Source organism: Chiloscyllium punctatum, chromosome 5 (assembly GCF_047496795.1).
Source record: "Chiloscyllium punctatum isolate Juve2018m chromosome 5, sChiPun1.3, whole genome shotgun sequence".
NCBI classification, from domain to species: Eukaryota; Metazoa; Chordata; class Chondrichthyes; order Orectolobiformes; family Hemiscylliidae; genus Chiloscyllium; species Chiloscyllium punctatum.
In genome coordinates, this window is record NC_092743.1 from 71,115,161 (window position 1) to 71,138,570 (window position 23,410).

Below are 23,410 nucleotides of genomic sequence, written 5' to 3' on the forward strand. Positions count from 1 at the left end.
CATGTTAAATTTAGAAGAAACACGCCATGTGCAGACTACTCATGCTTATTTAGTTAAGCTGAATACCGTCAATTCTACTCAAAGGATTATCACTTAGACAAGGCCATCTGTTCTTTACAATGTGCTAATACTAACACAAGGCATTACAGTGCAGAAATGGAGAACAGCCATTGATAAGCAGATTACAACTGCATCATTTTACTGTTTAAACTGTGACTAGATATGAAGACAGCTTACAAAAGCTGAAGTGTATAGATTCAGATGGTGGACTGTGGTTTATTATTTTATTCGTCTCCACATTTAAAGAGCTGTACAAAATTGTAGATAATCTGTCAGCTATTCTAATGTGCTTTGGTTAGACACAATTTCTTTGATTGTGGATAATCCTATTTTGCCACTTCAACTATAAACAGGTTATGTAGAGTCAGCTTTGACAGATATGAACTTTCCCACAGAGTAAAGAATATATAAACAGCTATCTACAAATGAAAATTAATGTTAAAGTATTGTATAAATAAGTATCCTCTTATCAATCAAAATATTACCTGGAGACCAGGAATACCTCTAACTTTCCCCAATGTGGAGAAGATTCTTCACTCGATGCAGAGCTCGACACTATGCTGAAGGTTGCCAAGCAACAGAAATCATCCAAATCGAAAATGAGCAGAGAAATGAAGGACTACAGCTACTTAAGGTAAATATTGAGTAAGACCACTTAAATAATCCAGCGGTGAGATGCTATCAGTCAATAACATTTACGTGATTTGTATATGATAATTTTTTTTTGACATAGCTATATAGTCAATTTTATTTGAACCCAATAAAATTACCAATCCACGCAATATTTTATGTTGACCATTCTCAAACTTCTTTGAGAAGAACATATGTGTATATTTACCAGAAAAAGGAGAACATACTCAGTGAGCTATAGTGAACTGTGGCCTGGTAAGGAGATGTTAGTGGTCTGGTGACTATTTAGTGTCATAATTTTCTTTCAACAGTAAAGTTAGGAAGGTGTAGTGTAATGTGGATAGAAAAATCTAACAATGTTTGCCTGGGTTTAGTTCAACTCTGAGCATTCTTTGTTATCCTGACTGATTTCATGAACTTGAGTAAATAGAACTGTTCATTTGTTCAAGCCTTCTTATGGTTGATAATGAAAATCTATACATATTTAGACATTTGAGGAAGATAACAGTAAAGTGAAGCTTTTACTTCAGATCATACTTGACATTAATAAACCTAATGATGGTATATCACAACAGTGAAAGAATTTGAAAATATTTATGAGGTTAAAACTTCAGATCGTGGTGCTAGTGATTATATTACAGCAGCAGAAATATGTGTGTTCTGTACAGTCACCAGATGAAATATTATGGAGATGATAATGTAGTCTCAATATTGGAAATTGTCCATTGATCCTATCTGCATCCAAATAAGTTGACTTTCCACAATAGTGGAATAATATAATATTAACAGTATTAGAGAAATCAAGGATATGATTGTCTGCAAACAAGCCTTACAAAACACAACATTTTGGTTATGTTAAAGGCTGTAGATATTGAAGTTGACAGTCAGTTCTTCTGTAACATGGTGGTTGCGTTCTTGTGCAACCCCACATTATAAAAAAATCCCACTTTAGAAACAATGCTTAAAGTGTTGGCAGTGTATTCGCAATACAGCCAACACATGTTTTAAAGGTTTACGTGATAGAAACAGCATCCCCAACTCATCAAACATGTTACAGCAAATTTGTGTTGAAGGAAAGTGCATTATAACATAACAATCTGCGTCTTCATGGTTTGGTAATTGATGGTCCTGAAGTGTTGGCAGCAAGGCAGGGTGCTCATGCAAGGAGCATCTACAAAGTTATTATATTTTTATCCACCATTTAATTTCTGTGTTTCTCTATTTGATAAACAAACAGCACATGATTTAAGTTGCAATTTAAAACATTCATTAGAAATTCATCAGCAATTTCACTGAGTTCCTGGCCATAATCCAATATTTATCACTGAGAAAATTAAGCACTGAAATCTTTCGAGTATCCTACTGAATAAATTCATTTTTACTGCTTGTATGCCTTGACAGAGTCCATTATTTGATCCACATTATGTTGTATACATTTTTTTATTCACTTGTGGGATAATATGTATTAATTTTGCTTTTAATGTAAGAGCATCATGGATTTAGATGATTAGTCCATTGGAATTCCTTCCTTCAGTATATTTTGTTTACAGTACTGTGTGATTGAAGTAATCCTTCCTACATTTGAATGTACATTATAGTTGCTGTATATTTTGCAAATCATGGCATTCCTTCACGTATGTATATGTCATGTGATTTTGTTATATAATAACAATATAACTTCTTGTTGTTTTATAAATTTTCACATTACTATTCTTGTTTCTAAATGATACTTGGCAGTTATTTGAATGCAATTTAAACATCCCACCGATAAATTTTCATCATCATCTTTGCATTAACATAGTTGGTGTCAGTGAAGAGGATGCAAGTTCCAGTACTTATGTGTTAATCCTGCCTCACTTTTATTCCAAGTATTTCAATAGTTCCGCTTCAGATCCACACCACTACACCCCTCAAGAAATAAATTTGAACTCAAATGTACTCTTTGCAACTCAATATCTTCATGGACCAGGTCACTAAAAGTGCCTTTGTTTACGAATGCTCAGCTATTCTTGAAATAATTGTTCCTTTACAGTTGCATTAGTAAACCTTTCAAATAAATGCCTATTAAGTGAGGCCATAGATGATTGAAATCATTGAATAATCTTTATTTCAACAGTAATTATTTTATTCTGCCAATTTTTAAGATAGCTTCAACAAAAAGACACACAGCATTGTGGTTGATTCTTAACTGCCCTCTGGCCAATTCGGGATGGGCAATAAATGTTGGCCTAACCAATGACATCCTCATCCCATGAATGAATAAAAAATATCTTATTAATAGAAATTGATCTCTTAATTATGTGAACTAGTGTGAATTACATCCATTTAGCCAATTTTACCTCAAGAGAGGAAACATTGGACCCAAGCAATCTAAGGAAAATTAATAACATTTACAAACCAATTACTCATTTCGAGCCAAGGGCCACAGCAGGTATTGTTTGAATCCCATCTGTAAGTGCATTCCTAATAACATTACTAATAGGTATTTTACATTACCATGCTCACATGCTGCAATAATTTCTAGCTGCATAAAAGGTCATTGCACAAGTTATGAGCTCAGGGTATTGGGGTGAATGTATTTGCATAGATTGAGGATTTTCTTTTGACACTTAACACCTACTCTGCTCTTATTTCTTATGTTCTTATTTTCTAGTCACACATCTGATCATTGTTAAATCCTGTGTGTGACTGAGTATTGGAACTATAAATGCTGATACCAAATTAATGATTACATTGCTACAAACCTGAAATTAATCTATTAATCATTGTTGACTAGCTTGAATACAGCAGAGTAGCACTATGCTATATACAGATGAAAAGACAGTTAATGAGGAGATGTTTAAAGTGCTACATCACACCTGGTATTTGGAAAATGTACTCTTGAGAAATTATTTTGCATATTACAACAAAAAAAAATTTCACAAATGCTGGGAGAAGAATTTAACTGATGGCAATTGATTTTGCACCTAAAATCTGGGCAGGCAGAAATTGAAAATGGGAGGCAACCGCTGCTGTTCCATTAACACCTTCATTCCCTAGATGTTGTATTTTGTCATAACTGGATATGTTGTAGGACCTCAAAGCAAATTTCAATTGTAGATGAGGCTTAGCTTAAACTATATAAGCTCTCTCTAGTTATACCAGGTCTTCAATAGCCTAACTAGTAGTGCGAAAGACAACACAAAAGTGGTGACAAAACATCTTCAAAATGTTATTCTTTGTCATCAGAAGGAGAAGAATTCTGATTCATACCTCAGTAATACAATATACACTCTTGTCGGCTTGGGGTTAATCAGCACACCATTTTGTTCCTCACCTCTGGCATTGCCTCATTCTCCAAGCTTTTTCTTTGAAACCCAGCTGCTGCCTAAACCAGCCTGAATTCATTATCTCTTCACTGCTCTAATCAGTTGACCCTTTTTCATATAAGCTCATCAGCTTATCTCAATCAATGCAGAAGTTAAAATTCCCCTTTAAGATCAGATGCATTTATGCCCTAATCCCTGTATTTATGCACTCTGCCTCTTCACTGCTGAGAGGGCTTACACTTAACATTAATGACAAAGATAAGTCCTTTTCTATTTCTTGATTTAACTCATCAACTCTCCACGGTCTGTTTACCTCTTATTATACCCTTTCTTATCATTGAAGTAACTTCATTCTTAACTATCAAAACCATTTTTTCATCTTTTATCTTCATCCTATCCTTCCTGTAAATATTATAACTTGATCTTGATGGCATGTAGCCCTCACCAGGTTTCAGTAACCATTACAGTGTTGTGGCCTTTAAGTTGAATTTTCAACTCCAATTTATCCCATCTGTTCTTTCTAGACATTCTTAGTCAACATAATTCAGACATTTTAGGACGTAATTTGAACCCATACTCCTACTAATGGACCAGAATTCACCAGGCTTCTGCAAGGCAAGGAATGAAATCTTTGAGTTTTGTGCCTTAAACTACTATGCTATCTTGACAATTCGTTCTTCATATATTGAGTGTTACCTCTTCTGGTTGGGGAAGAAGCCAGGGGAGAAAAAAAGTAGGTTGAAGGCTTAGCAAAGGCAACATGCTGCAGATTTTCCACCAATGAACTGTATTCAGATTTTTTTCTGAAACTGATAGTACAATGATACAAAAGAATGTTGCTTTTCTTCTGGCCATCTTACAGCTGATGCTAAATCTCCAGTAATAGCAGGCACAGGATGCAGACAAACCTGCAGATGTGTAAAATGTAAGAAACTAAGGACACCATCAACAAGAAGCATTGTCCAAAAATAAAGTCTTCATGGATTGCTACAGCTGCCTCCAACTAACACTTAATGTAGAATAAGCCTCAAGGTGTGCCAGATGATTGCTTGCTGCACATGACAAGTGTTGGACAAATATCTGCACCTCCAAGAATTGTGAGACCATCCAATCTCAATGGCTTTGAAAATTGTAGTGGCCCTGAACCTCTTGAAAATGGCTCATTCCAGAAATCCACTCTGGATTTGTATGGAATTTCCCAGTGAGCAATGCAAAAGTGCATATTATCCTGTCACTGCTTCTTAAGATTCTAAGTATTGCAGACAAACTGCTGCTTTCTGTTTTACCCTCCAGAAGACACAGGCCTAGCCTGCTTAAGTTTTCTTTTTAAGGGTTATCTCCTCTGCTTCAATGACGCAAAAATATCTAAGTTAAAATGTTTGTCCATTTATTTAATTGTGATCTGGTAATGCAATTAACTTGTTGGCAAGTTTTTATAAATGGGATATTGTGAAAAGCTCAACTTTAATGACAGGAACAAACATGACAAGAATTGAAGTTTATGTTACAATCTTTGATGATCATTTCCTTAGCAAATACCAAAAAATATAAATATTGTCGAACAAAGAAGTAAATTAACAAGTGATGATCAAATGTTAATGTGAAATAAAGTTAAATTAGCACAGCAGAGAGTTCAATTATACAGTAGTTTAAAGTATTATACTTATTATAATAATTGACTAGAAATCCAGAAAGTTCCACTCTCAGTGGAATCGGCAATTTGGGTACAAATGACACACTGCACTACCTCTCTGGATTGATTTTATGGTTCAATTTCCAGGTAAAGTCATATTCATAAACAAACATATAAAATGTCAAGTCAATCAGTCCAACTGGACAGTGTTTCAGAACATACATAATTTTCTTCAATTAAAAACATTCTTTGATATATTTCAGAATTATAATTTCTTAAATTTATCATAATATATTTGAATGGGAACATTGGAGGTATAGTTCGTAAGTTTGCAGATGACACCAAAATTGGAGATGTAGCGGACACAAAGAAGGTTACCTCAGATTACAACAGGATCTTGATCAGATGAGTCAGTGGGCTAAGGAATGGTAGATGAAGTTTAATATAGATAAATGTGAGGTGTTGCATTTTGCAAAGGTAAGTCAGGGCAGGACTTATACACTGAATGGTTAGGTCCTGGGGAGCATTGCTGAACAAAGAGACCATGGAGTGCAGGTTCATAGTTCCTTGAAAGTGGAGTCGCAGGTAGGTAGGATAGTGAAGAAGGTGCTTGGTATGCTTTCCTTTATTGGTTAGAGAATTGAGAAGAGAAATTGAGCGGTTATGTTGCAGCAGTAGAGGACATTGGTTAGGCCACTTTTGGAATATTTCATGCAGTTCTGGTCTCCCTCCTATTGGAAGAATGTTGTGAAATTTGAAAGGGTTCAGAAAAGATTTACAAGGATGTTACCAGGGTTGGAGGGTTTGAGCTATAGGGAGAGGTTGAATAAGCTGGGGCTGTTTTTCCTGGAACGTCAGAGGCCGACAGGTTCAATTCGTACCTCAGGCAACTGTCTGTGTGGAGTTTGCACATGCTCCCCATGTCTGCTCCAGTTTCCTCCCACAGTCCAAAAAATGTGCAGGTTAGGTGAATTGGCCATGCTAAATTGCCCATAGTGTTAGGTAAAGGGGTAAATGTAGGGGAAATGGGTCTGGGTGGGTTGCTCTTCGGAGGGTTGGTGTGGACTTGTTGGGCCGAAGGGCCTTTTTCCACACTGTAAGCAATCTCTAATCTAATCTAAAATCATGAGGTGCATGGATAGGGTAAATAGACAAGGTGCTTTCCTAGGGTGGGAAGTCCACAAGCAAAAGGAATAGGTTTAAAGTGAGAGGGGAAAGATATAAAAGGGACCTAAGGGGCAGCTTTGTCATGCAAAGGGTGACGCATGTATGGAATAAGATGCCAGAGGAAGTGGTGGAGACTAATACAATTACAACATTTAAAAGGCATCTGGATGGTTATATGGATAGGAAGGATTTAGAGGAATTGACAAATGGGACTAGATTAGTTTAAGATATCTGGTTGTCATGGACAAGTTGGACCAAAGGGTCCGTTTCCATGCTGTATACGTCTATGACTCTATCATTCATTGATGAATGTACAAACATAGAAGCAGGACGCTGCCATTCAGCTCCTCATTTCTGTTCTACCAATTAGATCATAGTTGATCTTTCTGGAACCTAAAATCCAAATTCCTACCTAAGGCTGTGGAATAATCAATGTAGTACCATTATTCAAGAAGGAAGCAAGGGATAAGCCAGAAGACTATAGGTTAGTCAGTATAAATTCAGTGGTGGTGAGTTTTTTGGAAACAATTCTGAGTTTCAGAATTAATCTGTATTTGGGGAGGCAGGGGTTAAGAAAGAACAGTCAGCATAATTTTATTAAGGAGAGGTCATGTATGATAAACTTGATTAAAATGTTTGAGGAAGTGACCAAGTGTGTTGATGCGGGCAATATAGTTTATGTTCTATGTAGTCTACCTGGACGTCAGCAAAGCTTTTGATATAATCCTGCTTGAGAGACTAATAGCAAAGGTAAAGCCCTTGGTATCCAAGGAAATTTGGTTCCATCAGTCCAGAAGCAGCTCAGTGGAAACAGAGGGTATTATGACTCAAAACCTAAATCCAGTGGATTTCCACAGGGATCAGTATTGTGACCTTTGCTGATTTTGCGGATGACACAAAAATCGGTGGAGTAGTAAATAATGTGAAGGACAAATATAGGAGGATATAGACAGGTTGGTTAGATAGGCTGATCTTTGGCAAATGGAATTCAATCAGGATGAACAAAACAGGAGCATATATGATGAACACATAGGGCCCTGGGAAACACTGAAGATCAGTTTACAATGTAAAATACCTATTAGTAACGTTATTAGGAATGCACTCCTCTATCCTTCCTCCAAAAATGTGTAACCTCACATTTTTCCTCATTACCCATCTGCCAACATTTTGCCTATTCACTTAATCTGAATATATTCCTATGCAGACTCTCTTTGTCATCCTCACCACTTACCTTCTCTGTATTTTTGTCATGCACAATCCTAGCTACATGGATTCATTTTTTTCATCTAAGTCATTAGACATATTGTAAATAATTGGGGCCCCAGCACTGGATTGCTGAGACACTCCACTAATTATGGGCTCCCATTCAGGAAATGCCGCTTTATCCCAACACTATGTCAATCCTCCATCTATATTAATATACTACTTTCAACACAACGGGCTCTTATTAAATAGCCTATTGGAGAATACATTCAATGCTTCTTCATTGTCTAAGTTTCTTATTACCTTATCGCAGAATTCCATGACCCTTGTCAAGCATGATTTCATAAAGCCATGCTGACTTTGTTTGATATTTGTATTCCTATTTGTCAGCTCAAAGTTCCAATAGCTTACTTAATGTCATATTCCTGGTGATAAGAATTTTCCTGAGTTGTTTCCTTCCTTCCATTTGCTGATTTACGACTGTTTATGAATATTTATATTGTGTATAGTGAAGATCAATGCAAGTATTTGTTGAATTAATGTGCCATCTCCTTACTTTCCACCATTAGTTTCCCCAGAATCACCATTGATGGGACAAATACTTATTGTGTAACATCTTTCCCTTTTAAAAATATTTATAGGTGCTCTTAGGATTGAACCTTATGTTTCCTTACCTAGAAGCAAGTTGAATCAAGTTTTTTTGGAGGTTTTATTGCTGCAAGGCCTAGCAAGATCTCTCTCTGTATTTTACCAAACTTGTCCTTCAACTAACTACCCTACACCTATGCTGTCCATCACAATTACAGGCCCATCTTACCTTGCACTGTATCTGGAAAAACTCACCTGTGCCAGGATATTCTGCAACTAGCCAACATTCATTGCACCCGAACCAAATATAAAAACCCATTGCGCACCTGGACAAGCTCTTTGAGTCCACAGTTGCTCAGCATGGTTCCTGACATCTGCCCAGACATGGCATTTGCAGGCTGGGATCTGGAGGTCCTGTTAGGTCTTATACTTCCCCCAGGGTTAGCAATAGAGGCGATGAAACAGACCATACCAGACTGATCTAAGATTGCCACCAGAATTAGAACAGTCTCAGCCATCTGAAGGAGTGCCCAGCAATTCAAGCAGAAGGTCAAATGACTCTGTCAGCATCAGTCCCATCATTGTCTCTCTGATATTTCATACTCTCTCTCCACTATATACCTACCTCTCACCAAGGATCAAACTCTACCACTGTCACTGCTGGCTGCAACCTCTTCCTTCACTTTATTTTGTCCTCCCTAACCCTTAACAACACTAACCCTGACCCGACCCCACAACTAGAGAACCGAATCACCCCTACTCAAGAAACTTCAGAACTCTGGAGAAATAAATAAGACCGACTTCCAGACCATCAGTAATACCCTTACAGGCATAAAATTCACTAAAGAGGAGGAAACCAACAACAAACAGCCAATCCTAGATGTCACAGTAAAGCAAAAGGGCCAATGGGGAACTTCAAACCAGCATCTACAGCCCTTTCCTGATGAAGGGCTTTTGCCCGAAACGTCGATTTCAAAGCTCCTTGGACGCTGCCTGAACTGCTGTGCTCTTCCAGCACCACTAATCCAGAATCTGGTTTCCAGCATCTGCAGTCATTGTTTTTACCTCTACAGGAAAACAACACATGCGGACCAAATATTGAACTACAGAAGTAATCACTCCAACATTCACAAACGAAACTGCATCAGAACATTATTCCAATGAGCCACCACACAGGGCAGCACAGAGGAACTACACAGAGCAGAGGAAAATCACCTATACAGTGTATTCAAAAAGAACGGGTACCAAATGAACACAGTCCGCAGATGTCTCAGCAACAAACCCAAACAAGTAAACAAAACACGTCCAGAAACAGAGTCACTCTCCCCTACATCAAAGACATCTTGGAAATGATTGCCAGACTACTCAGACTCCTTGTCATCATGGTAGCCCACAAACCCATCAACACACTAAAACAACAGCTAATGATCTTGAAAGACCCTATACAGACAACAAGCAAAACTAATATCATTTACAAAATACTGTGCAAGGACTGTAACAAACACTACATTGGACAAACAGGCAGAAAACTAGCCACCAGGATACATGAACATCAACTAGCTGCAAAACAATATAACCCCCTCTCACTAATATCCTTACCTACAGATGAGGAAGGACGCCACTTCGACATAATTTAGTACAAAGATGGAGCCACTACTGTTATTACAGAACAATAAGAGGGGAGCTTTAATATGGAGGGGTCTATAAGTTTAGGAATGGGGATCTTAAGTCTGGCTAAATTGATGGCAGGAATACAACTTCAACCTGATACTTGTTGGGTTTTTGCATCAACAACTAGTTAGCACATGTATAGAACTCAGTTAGAGCTATAGTAGGACAGATTTTGAAGTTTATTTAGCAATCTACCTCCTGATTTTCTAAAAGACAGCCGTGAAAGCAAAGAGAGAGGACAATCTGAGGAAAATATGGCACTGCATATTTAGTATCCACAACTGTTTATTTACATGCAAGTGGTTAAGTGTGTTCTTGAGCTGTGACTTTCTACATGTTAAGGCATTCTTCCATATTTTAAAGGCTTGATCCATACTTTGGAGGCTTGATTTATTAGGTCAGTCTTAGTGCTACTTAGGTTGGCTGAGATTGGACTGCAGAAAATGAACATGGTAACCAGAAACAGCAGCAGCCTACTGGTTACAGACTTGAAGCTCCACAGGAGAGAGATGGACAGCAAGGAAAATTAAATGAGAGAATGGACCAGCAGACCGATGAATAGCATGAAAGTGTGAGTACAAGAAATTGCACTTGATACACCAGATCTACCAGGCAGAAGAATCGGTTTCTTTGACATGTCAGTGATGCAGTCTAGTAAATGGCTCGAAAAGTCATTTCAAGAAGGGTAGACACTTCCTGTCCACGAGCAGCTGGACCTGTTGATCATTCTTACCATTGATTCTCAAACTCACCCACTTTCCTCAACATTTTTGACTGACCCTTCTATGGATCTGCTGGAGATATTTGCAGAATCTCACAGGCAACAGCTCACAAATGCACAAGAGTGCCTTTCAAGGGGTAGAGATAAATCTCTTTTTGTGCTTCTTTTAATTGTGCAGTGAAATGACAAAATAAATCTTTTAAAACTTGGGTTGCAAGGATTGCTGCATAATTTTAAAGCTCCTCATTGTCCATTCTGTGGGCTATAGCAATGGTTGCAGATGAACTGGCAACAAAGGGTTGTATACAAATGGCGCTTTAGTTTTGCAACAATAATCTGATTGGTTTGTGGACCGGTGACTGCAGAAAAAGCTCCTTTAAACCTGAAGAAATCCTGATTATTTTTTCATTCATCTGTTGACCACATAGTACTCAAATTGTGCCCAAATGAAGATTTGACAGAGTTTCACTAATTTGCAATTCTATAATTTTGAAATAAAACTTACTACATAGTTTGTTTTTTTTATGACTTTGCTAATCTGCAACACAAATCTTATTGGCTGATGTGTTTTTACTCTGAAGTCCATTTGTTCCTCTACTTCATCTAGACTTGCACCTTACAAATAATAAATGATCTCTCTATTCTTTCTATCAAAATGTCCCACTTTACATTATTCTTAACTGTATTTCATTTGTCAATTTGTTATTTATTCAATTTTATTAATATTCTCCTTTAAATTATTATCTGTTGATTCTTCACAAGCTTGTTTTGATTAAACTTTCCTTTTTTAATTGATGCGCCTATAACAATTTTTTCTATTTTGTGTTAAGTTCCTTGAAAATTTAATTTAATGTCATAGATTCTCTTTGCCTTCCCAATTATTTTGCTTTAACTTCTCTCCTTATCTCTTGTATACCATATATTCTCTCCTGACCATAAACCTAATGTATGCTTCTTTTCTAACCTTCAGATGTTTCTTTGCTTGTGTATTTGTTTATGTAACCTCACAAGTTGGTAATTTGTTCTTTACTTTTAGTGTCCAATGCTCTGTTGAATATCTCTACAGATATTTTCCACTAGAGGTCTTTCCGAGCTATATCATTGTTTGCCAATATAGTTGCCCACTTTATTTTCTCAAATTTTACCCTCAGACCAAAAAAAATCAGTTCCTCTACAATATAAGACCCAAGACCATAAGAAAGTGGCCATTTGGCCCATTGAGACTATTCTGCCATTTAATAGGATCATGGCTGATCTGACTTTCTTCACACCTACTTTTCTAGCCTTTCCTTGTAACCTGATTCCTTGACTGACCAAGAATCTATCTCAGCTTAAATAGTTCACAATCATCTGAAAGAAATCCCCCTCATCTTAATCTTAAATTGGTGCCCCTTAGTTCTGAGACTATGCCCTCTGGTCCTGGACTATGCCATAAAGGGAAACCTCCCCTCAGTATTTACCCTGTCAAGTCCTTAGGAACCTTGGTTTACTTTTGTCCCTCTATTTTAACATCTTAAGGTGTGTTATATTATGACCACTATTGTCTTGATTTTCCCCTCCTCCTACTTCTCTTATCTGCTCTGGATCATTCCCTATTATTAGATCCACGAGCAAATCCTCTCCAGTTAGGCAACGATCATATTGGTTTAGAAAGGATAACTCTACACCTTGCAGGAACTCTGATCCCTTCTCCCTTTTACCTGATTCTTCTATCCAATTAATACTAGAGTGAATGAAATGCCTCATACTTATTATTCTGTGTGTGTTTTTCAATTCAATTTCATAATTTGTTTGTTGTGGTTCTGTTCACCGAGCTGGGAATTTGTGTTGCAGACATTTCGTCCCCTGTCTAGGTTATAACTTGTTTATCTATTTATTCCTCCATTTCCTTTTAATGGGTATTCTGTAGACTACGCTTATTAACATGAATTGTTATTATCTTTCATCTGTGTATTTGGTTTTCTTATTTAGTTTTGCAGTTAGTTGCATCCCCTTTATCAACTGCTGTTACATTACCTTGGGTTAATAAAACTATTCCACTTCCTCTTTTCCCCTTCCTGTATTTTCTAAGCAATATGTTATACCTACGATGCTTAATTCCCAGAGCTGGTACAATTGTCCCATGAAAAGGAACCCATCTTTCCCACAACAGACCTTTATATACCTGCTGTTTCCCACAATCTGCTTGCTCCTTTGCCAATTTGTACATATTATTATCCTTGAAATCGTGTTTTAATTTAGAGCATAACTGCTCGTACACAAGGATAGGGAGGAGGTCCTGTTGAAAGACTGTGTAGGTAATTGTTGCTGATGTTCACACACCTCCAGCAAGACTGCTGGGAGGCAGGAACATGATGGTGCCATGTCACATTACTTTAGTGCTTTCAAAACCTGTTCCCTCAGAACCACCATGATTCAATTCAATTAATCAGTCATACTGGGCACCTATGAAGAAATCTTATATTAGACTCAAAACATTAATTCTGTTTTCCTCTTCATAGATACTTTCAGACCTGTTGAATTTTTTCAGAACATTCTGTTTCGATTTCAGAAATCCAACATCTGCCATTTGCTCTTTTCCTGATATGACTGCCTTATTACCAAACTCCTTTGTCTAATTTGCCTGAGCTTTTGCACAACAGCAAAGCCAAATAAAAACAGAAACTGGATAAAAATTTACTGGTTGCAGCAAAGGAGAATCCATCCACAGCTTTGGAATCAATGACCTCGGCAAGGTTTCTATCCTTTGAAATTAATTAACGGGATATGGGTAGCGCTGGTTTAGGCTAGCAGTTATCGCCCATTCCTCACTGTCCAGAGGGTAAAGGTCAACCACATCGCTGTGGGTCTAGATTCACATATGGACCAGATCAGATAATGACCACAGTTTTCTTCTCTAAAGGACATTAGTGAACCAGATGCAGTTTATTTCTGACAATCAATAAAGATTGCATGGTCATTATAATACCCTTAATTCCAGATTTTTATTGAATTCAAATTCCACCATATGCCATGGTGGGTTTTAAACCCAGGTCCTCAGAACATTGCCTGATTCTCTGGATAAGTAGTATAGCAATAATACCACTCGGCTATCTCAATCTTGACTGGGCACTTCCCTTTCCACTGTCAGGTTTCCTGGGTGGTGCTGCCAGAAACCTAGTGCAGGGAGAATGTCTTGTCCTTGAGTCCTGTTACCAATCAGAAGGGACATCTTTCCATTACCAGCTACATTAGGTTTGGACTGGAAAAAGAGGCACTTTGAAGTTTGGGGGAAATAGGATTGATGCAAATTCCTCTATGTCACTCCATTCCTATTGGTGGGGACCTCCATTGACATAGAATACAAGGTACTATACAATGCTGCTTGCTTACCTATCAGACTATTCCTGACTGTAGACCCATATGAAATGGTCCCTACTGGCTAAACACCGCTGAGGACAGCTTTAGGTGCCTTCCCACCTTGTCGTCAGGGTAGCAGGATCTCCATATTGTACCTTCTCATTAAATCACACAGCTCCCCTGCCTCTAGACCTACATCCAAGAAGCAGAGGGAGAATATTAAATTCAACCCAATGCTTTCACCCTCAGTAATGCCATTATTTATTTACACCTTCAAAGCTGCAATGATAATATGAATTATACAGCATATTCCAATTTTATATGAAATTCCAATTTTGCAAGGTTTGTATTATCAAATAATTTTGCCAGCTGGAAAGACTAGTACTGACCTTATTGTTTTCCATAGCAACAAATCACTCAGCAGTACAATCAAAATGTAACATGCAATGGATGTGGGGGAAGGTGCAGTGTGGCAATAGAATTACAATAGCTTTCTCACAAATTGGGGTAACCTAATCAGGAAATAATGGGTCTCCCATTTGTTATTCTGTTTTCCTCTTCATAGATACTTTCAGACCTGTTGAATTTTTTCAGAACATTCTGTTTCGATTTCAGAAATCCAACATCTGCCATTTGCAAATAGGATACTGTAAATCACGCGTAGGTTTTCCTTTTAATGCAGTCTAAATATCCAATTGTAAGCACCAAGTTACTAAAAATTCTATAGAACAAAAATGTGAGATTGGAAATGGGATTGTGACCAAACAGGACACAATCCTTCTTTAATACTATTGCTCATGCCCTTGTGAGGCTACTGTCAGGACCATTCATTCCTGTAGACTCTATATGCTGCCAAATATAGACAATAGTTTCTGTTTTTATTCTAATATACCAAAGGACTAGTGAAGGAAGTTCTCATCATCAAGGTCAGATGTTTATTCATTTATCTTTTCATTTCCTTTCAGAAATGTAAATCACAAGCATTTAGAAAAGGTGCCTAGTTGTGAACTCAAATATATGAACGTTGAATGTATAGAATCTTCTTGACATAAAATTCTATCCATTAATTCAGTGTAAGGAATACTCATCAGGATTCTTAAAATGATTCACTGAATGACTAGGCAAGTAAAATGTTTGTTTCCTCTTGTATAATTTTTGTAGTTCACTGAACCTTCTAAGGACATATTTTATAGCTGATCGAACAACATCTTTAAGATATAAAATATTGCCTAAACTACCAGCTGCCATCAAAATACTTTGTTGTCCCAATTCTAACTGGCAGTCATGATCAGCATTGTCATCAGTCGGTTCAAGTGTTCATTACTGGCAGTTCAAATTAGAACTCAGAACATAGAACAGTACAGCACAAAAGAGACCCTTTACCCCACCATGGCTGTGCTGATTGTGATGCTATTCTCAATTGAATTGAATTAAATTGAATTTATTGTCACATCTACCGAGGCACAGTGAAAAGCTTTGTCTTGCGAGCAATACAGGCAGATCACATAGTTAAGTAGCATAGATAGTAAATAATAGGTAAACAGTGGCAAAAACAAAAAGCACAAGTACAAGAGTTTGTGAGTCCATTCAATGTTCTAGCAGCAATAGGGTAGAAATTGTTTTGAAATAGGCTGGTGTGTGTATTCAGGCTTCCGTACCTTCTGCCCGATGGTAGAGGTTGTAGAAAAACATTGCCAGGATGGGATGCATCTTTGAAAATGCTGGCAGCCTTTCCTGGCAGACAGTGGGCCTGGTAGATGGTTTCTACAGATGGGAGGTTGGCCTTTGTGATTGTCCAGGCAAAGTTCACCACTCTCTGTAACTCTCTCCGATCGTGAATGGTAAAATCGTGATACATCCAGACAGAATGCTCCCGATGGCGCACCTATAAAGTTGGTAAGGGTATTTGCCTTTATGCCAAATTTCCTCAGCTGCCTGAGGAAGAAGAGACATTTTTGGGCCGGTGCATCCACATGAAGAGTCCAAGAAATCTTGACACTCTCCATTCATTCCACCTCTGTGCTGTTAATGTGTAGGGGGACATAGGTGACATTTTGCCAAAGGTCAATAATGAGTTCCTTGGTTTTGCCAGCATTGAGAGCTAGGTTGTTCTCAGTGCACCATTTTTTCAGGTCTTCCACCTTCCGTCTGTGGTCTGTTTTGACTTCTGAGATTTAACCAATTATGGTGGTGTCATCAATGAACTTGTAAATGGCATTAGTCTGGTATTTGGTGACACAGTTATAGATTCATAGAGATGTACAGAATGGCAACAGACCTTTCAGTCCAACCCGTCCATGCCGACCAGATATCCCAACCCAATCTAGTCCCACCTGCCAGCACCCGACCCATATCCCTCCAAACCCTTCCTATTCATGTACCCATCCAAATGCCTTTTAAATGTCGTAATTGTACCAGCCTCCACCACTTCCTCTGGCAGCTCATTCCATACACGTACCACCCTCTGCGTGAAAAAAGTTGCTCCTTAGGTCCCTTTTATATCTTTCCCCGCTCACCCTAAACCTATGCCCTCTAGTTCTGGACTCCCCCACTCCAGGGGAACGACTTTGTCTATTTATCCTATGCATGCATCTCATAATTTTGTAAAGCTCTATAAAGTCACCCCTCAGCCTCCAACGCCCAACGCTCCAAGGAAAACAGCCCCACCCTGTTCAGCCTCTTCCCATAGCTCAAATCCTCCAACCCAGGCAACATCCTTGTAAATCTTTTCTGAACCCTTTCAGGTTTCACAACATCTTTCTGATAGGAAGGAGACCAGAACTGCACACAATATTCAAACAGTGTCCTAACCAATGTCCTGTACATCCGCAACATGACCTCCCAACTCCTGTACTCAATACTCTGACCAATAAAGGAAAGCATACCAAACGCCTTCTTCACTATCCTATCTACCTGTGACTCCACTTTCACGGAGCTATGAACATTCACTCCAAGGTCTCTTTGTTCAGCAAAACTCTCTAGGACCTTACCATAAAGTATTTAAGTCCTGCTAAGATTTGCTTTCCCAAAATGCAGCACCTTGCAATTATCTGAATTCAACTCCATTTGCCACTTCTCAGCCCATTGGCCCATCTGATCAAGATCCTGTTGTAATCCGAGGTAACCTTCTTCGCTGTCCACTATACCTCCAATTTTGGTGTCATCTGCAAACTTACTAACTGTACCTCTTATGCTCACATCCAAATCATTCATGTAAATGACAAAAAGTAGAGGACCCAGCACTGATCCTTCTGGCACTCCACTGGTCACAGGCCTCCAGTCTGAAAAACAACCCTCCACCACCACCCTCTGTCTTCTACCTTTGAGCCAGTTCTGTATCCAAATGGCTAGTTCTCCCTATATTCCGTGAGATCTAACCTTGCTAATCATTCTCCCATGGGGAACCTTGTCGAATGCCTTACTGAAGTCCATATAGATCACATCTACCACTCTACCCTCATCAATCCTCTGTTACTTCTTCAAAAAACTCAATCAAGTTTGTGAGACATGATTTCCCTCACACAAAGCCATTTTGACTATCCCTGATTGGTCCTTGACTTTCCAAATACACGTACATCCTGTCCCTCAGGATTTCCTCCAACAACTTGCCCACCACCAATGTCAGGCTCACTGGTCTATAGTTCCCTGGCTTGTCCTTACTACTCTTCTTAAAGAGGGGCACCACGTTAACTAACCTCGTGTCTTCCGACACCTCACTTGTGACTATCGATGATACAAATATCTCAGCAAGAGGCCCAGCAATCATTTCTCTAGCTTCCCACAGAGTTCTAGGGTACACCTGATCAGGTCCTGGGGATTTATCCACCTTTATGCATTACAATACATCCACCTCTGTAATATGGACATTTTGCAAGGTGTCACCATATATTTCGCTACTTTCTATATCTTCCATAACTTTTTCCACAGTAAATACTGATGTAAAGTACTCATTTAGTATCTCCCCCATATTCTGCAGCTCCACACAAAGACGGTCATGGGTATGCAGTGAGTACAGTAAGGGGCTGAGTACGCACCCTTGGGGGGCTCCAGTGTTGAGTGTTAGTGAGGATGAAATATTGTCCCCAATCTTCACTAACTGAGGCTAGTGGGTCAGGAAACTGAGGATCCAGTTGCAGAGAGTGGGGCTTAGTCTGAGATCACTAAGTTTAGTAATCAGTCTCGAGGGGATAATATTGTTGAAGGCTGAACTGTAGGCAATGAATAGGAATTTGTATGTAGCTGTTCTTGGTGTCAAGGTGTTCTAGGGGAGTGAAGGGCAAGTGATATATGACATCTGATGTGGATATCTGTTGGTCCAATAGGCGAATTGGAGTGGGTCAAGAGTAGTGGGGAGGCTGGAGATGCTTAATGCCATGATCAGCCTTTCAAAGCACTTCATGACCACTGAAGTTCTAAACTAATTCCAATCTCTGCACATAGTCTGTATGCTTCTATTCCTTGTCTGTTCATGTGTCTGCTTAAATGCCTCTTAAACATTGCTATTGTCTCTGTTTCTACCACCCCCCTGGCAGCACATTCCAGGCAGCTATCACCCTCCATGTAAAAAAATCTTTCCTTGCACACCTTTAAACAGACCCTCTCACTTTAAAACTACATTCCCTCGTACTTGATGTTCTCACCCCATGGAAAAGACTCCAAATATCCACCCTAGCCATGACTCTCATAATTCTATATACTTCGATCAGGTCACCCATCAGCCTCCAACACTATTGCAAAAATAATCAAGTTTGTCTACCCTCTCCTTATAGCTAATACAGTTCAATCCAGGCAACATCTTGGTGAACATCTTTTGCATCCTTTCCAAAGCCTCCACAACTTTTGTATAGTATACTTACAGGAACTGTACACAATACTCCAAATGTGTTCTAAAGTCTTATACAGCTGAAACATGACTTGCCATCTTTTACACTCAATATGCCAACTGCTGAAGGCAAGTATGCCTTTTTTACCACCCTGTCCACTTGTGTTGCCACTTTCAGGGAGGTATGGACTTGGAACCCAAGATCCCTTTGTATATTAACGTATCTAAGAGTCCTACAATTTACTGTATATTTTCCTCTTGCAATTGACCTCTCAAAATGCATGACCTCACAGTTGTCTGGACTAAACTCCATCTGTCATTTCACTGTCCAACTTTCCACTGATTTATATCCTGCCATATCTTTTGATAACCTTCTTCATTGTCCACAACTCCATTAATTTTTATATCATCAGCAAACTTACTAAACAGACCACTGATATTTTTATCCAAATTATTTATGTGTATTACAAACAGAGGTCCCAACACTACCCCATAGAAATAATTGTCACTTACAATCTTATTTCTGTGGAAAATCATGCCTTTTTGACCCAATTTCATTATTAACTTATTCATTGACATTAGTCCTTATTTAAATAAGGCCATAAATTGTGAAGGCTGTAAGTTAGAACAGTGCTTTATATGCAAGATTAATATCAAAATCTTTGTGTCATATATTGTTTATTGACATGAGAAATATGGATGATTTGGGGAACTCAAATGAGAGAGCAATGCAAATTAGAAAAGTAATAGTAGTAGAAATAGCATTGGAAGCAGGAGTAGGCCATTTGGCCCATCGAGCTTGCTCCACCATTCATTAAGATCATGGCTGATCTTTCTATCTTCTCAGCTCCTCCTATTTGCATTATCTCTATAACCTTTAATTCCCCAGCCATGCAAAAACCCATCCAACTGTGTCCTGAATATTTTTAAGGAACTGCCTCTACTGCTTCCTCAGGCAGAGAATACCATAGATTCTCTGGGAAAAGCAGTTCCTCCTCATCTCTGTCCTAAATCTACTCCTCATAATCTTGAGGCCATATGCCCTAGTCCTAGTCTCACCCACCAGCAGAAACAACTTGCCTGCCTCTACCTTATCTATCACTTTCCTAATATTATATGTTTCTATAAGATCCCCTCTCATTCTTATAAGTTCCAGTGAGTACATTCCCTGGCAGCTTGAACTGATCATAGGATAACCCCCTCATCTCCGGAATCAAACTGGTAGATCTCTTCTGAACCACCTCCATAGCCAGTATATCCTCCCTCAAGTAAGGAGGCCAGAACTGCACACAATACACCAACACCTTGCACAATTGCAGCAGAACCTCCCTGCTTTTAAATTCAATCCCTCTAGCAATAAAAGCTAACATTCTGTTTGCTTTCCTGATTACCTGTTGCACCTGCAAATCAACTTTTAGCAATTCATGTACAAGCACCTCCTAAGTCCCTCTGCACAACAGCATGCTGCAATCTTTGATCATTTAAATAATACTCTGACTATTTTTACTTCCAAAATGAATAACCTTCCATTTACCAACATTGTACTCCATCTGCCAGACTGTTGCCCACTCGTTTAAACTATCTAAATCTCTCTGCAGACCTCCTACAAACTGTACAGTTTCCCTTTCCACTCAATTTATGCCATCAGTAAACTTGGATACATTACACTTGGTCTCCTTTTCCAAATCATTTATATATATCATGAACAAAACTGGGCTCAACACTGACCCCTGCAACACCCCACTCACCACTGATCTCCAACCAGAGAAACACCCATTTATCCCAATTCTCTGCTTTCTATTGGTTAACCAATCCTCTATCCATGCTAGTACATTCCCTGCAACTCAATGCATTCTTATATTATGGATGTGTCTGTTATGCGGCACCTTATTATATGCCTTCTGGAAATCCAAATATACAACATTCACCTGTTCCCCACCACCCACCATGTTTGTTACACCCTCAAAGAACTCCAGTAAGTTTGTCATACACGACCTTCCATTCCTGAATCCATGCTGTGTCAGCCTGATGGAGCCCTTTCCATCCAGATATTTCACTATTTCTTCTTTAATGGTAGCCTCCAGCATTTTCCTGACTACAGATGTTAAGCTAACTGGCCTATAGTTACCTGCCTTTTGCCTACACTCATTTTTAAACCGTGGTATGACATTCATTGTCTTCCTTTCACCAGGACCTGCCTGGAATACAGTTAATTTTGGTAAATTAACACTAACACATCTACTCTAACTTCCATCATCTCTTTCAGCACTCTGGGATGCATTCCATCAGAACCAAGGGACTTATCTACCTTTAGCCCCTCACATTTTCTCAACCCTATCCCTTTAGTAATAACAAGTGAATTGAAGTCCTCACCTCCCATTGTATCCTTAACATCCGTCTTTGACGTGTTACACACATCACTGTGAAGACAGACACAAGATAGTTATTGGTGGCTTTGGCCATTTCAGCATTACACAATATTAATTCCCCTTTGTAATCCTGCAAGGGACCTATGTCCACTTTAGGCACGCTTTTTCATGTTATATATTTATAAAAACTTTTCCTACCTGTTTTTATGTTCTGTGCTAGTTGGCTTTCATAATCTATCTTTCTTTTCTTTATTGCTTGCTTCATGGTTCTTTATTGCTTTTTAAAGTTTTCCCAATCTTCCTGTTTACCACTACTCTTGTCTACTTTTTAAGCCTGAGCTTTTAATTGCATGCTTTCCTTTACTTCCTTGGTTATCCAAGGCTGGCTTTTCCTGCCCTTGCTATCCTTGTTTTTGACCGGAATATACTTTCCTTGAGCACTATGAAAAATCTCTTTGAAAGTCCTCCACTGTTCCTCAACTGTTCTACCATATACCTTGTGTTCCCAGTCTAATTTAGTCAACTCCTTCCTCATCCCATTATACTCTCCCTTGTTTAAGCAGAACACCCTGGTTTTAGATGATACTATTTCACCCTGCATTTGTATTTGCAATTCAATCATACTGTGATCACTCTTTCTGAAAGGATCCTTAGCAATGAGATCACTAATTTTACCTATCTCATTACATAGGACCAGATCTAAGATTGCTCCCTTATCCGTTCAATGACATGCTGTTCAAGAAAGTTGTCACAGATGAGTTCTGTGAACTCCTCTTCAAGACTGCCTCTACTGGCTTGATTTGGCCAATCAATGTGCATGTTAAAGTCCCCCACGATTACTGCTGTTCCATTCTTACATGCGTCAGATATTTCTTAATTGACCACCTGTGCCACTGTAGCATTATTATTGGGTGGCCTATAGACTACTCCCACCAGTGACTTCTTCCTTTTACTATTCTTGATCTCCACCTAAATGGATTCAACATTTTTCTCCTTAGAGCTCGTCTCTCCCTATCGCCCTAATCTCATCCTTAATTAAGAGCATGACCCCACCTTCCTTACCTTCCTGCCTGTCGTTCCTAATTACCTGAAACCCTTGGATATTTAATTCCCAGTCATCATCACCCTGCAACCACATTTCTGTAATGGCAACTAAATCATACCCTTTTGTACTGATTTGCACAACAAGTTCATAGACTTTATTTTGAATACGACAGACATTCAGATAAAGAACCATTGTACTCATTGTCCCTTTAGAATCTAGCAATCTTTTGTATCTGATTCTGTTGCCCAATTTTACTTTTTACTTTTCTAACGTTTGCTCTGGTCTCTGCTTCATTCTGCCTTTCAGTCTGGACTCCAATCCTCTTGGCATTTTAGTCTACCCCTCCTCAGTCTCTCTGCGTGTTACATTTAACTTTACACCAATGCTGCATTTTCTGACCTGATGCTGTGGTTCCCACCCCCTGCCAACTTAATTTAAACCTTCCGCAACAGCTCTAGCAAAACAGAGGGAAACAAATGTTTAAATCAACTGAGGTTTTTTGCAACATTTTCTTTATAAGAAATGTGCACTATTCCTGGATAGGATATTCCATTGTGAATAAAAGCTGCAAAGAAGCACTGACTTAAGTAAATTCAGACTTTACTTGCACCTTTCACTTTCTTCAAATCAGTATGTGTTTGTGGAGAGACTGTGAAGTAGTTTCATGTAATTTATCTACTAGCTATCATGCTGTGATTACTGTAGCTGTTGATTCTTTACTCTCCCTTCCCCTTTCTATTTCGATATGTCTGTCCTACCTCATCAAAATATCCAGCTGTATTCCATTATTCAATTCTGGTGGAGATATGTTCAAAACTGTAATTTTCCCATTGTAGAAATCTGCGAAAGTCTTA

The 23,410-nt window shown here is 38.6% G+C and overlaps 1 protein-coding gene across 4 annotated transcripts in view; it reads left to right on the top strand.

Annotated features, from left to right (window-relative positions):
• The first annotated feature begins 222 nt into the window (after window positions 1–222).
• Window positions 223–23,410, top strand: part of rgs20 (regulator of G protein signaling 20) — a 278,451-nt gene continuing 255,263 nt past the window's right edge. For all 4 annotated transcript variants that reach the window (XM_072570533.1, XM_072570534.1, XM_072570535.1 and 1 more), the window contains exon 1: window positions 223–694. In XM_072570533.1, coding sequence (XP_072426634.1) covers window positions 578–694 — 117 coding nt within the window. In that variant the 5' untranslated portion in view covers window positions 223–577. The remainder of the gene's footprint in view (window positions 695–23,410) is intronic.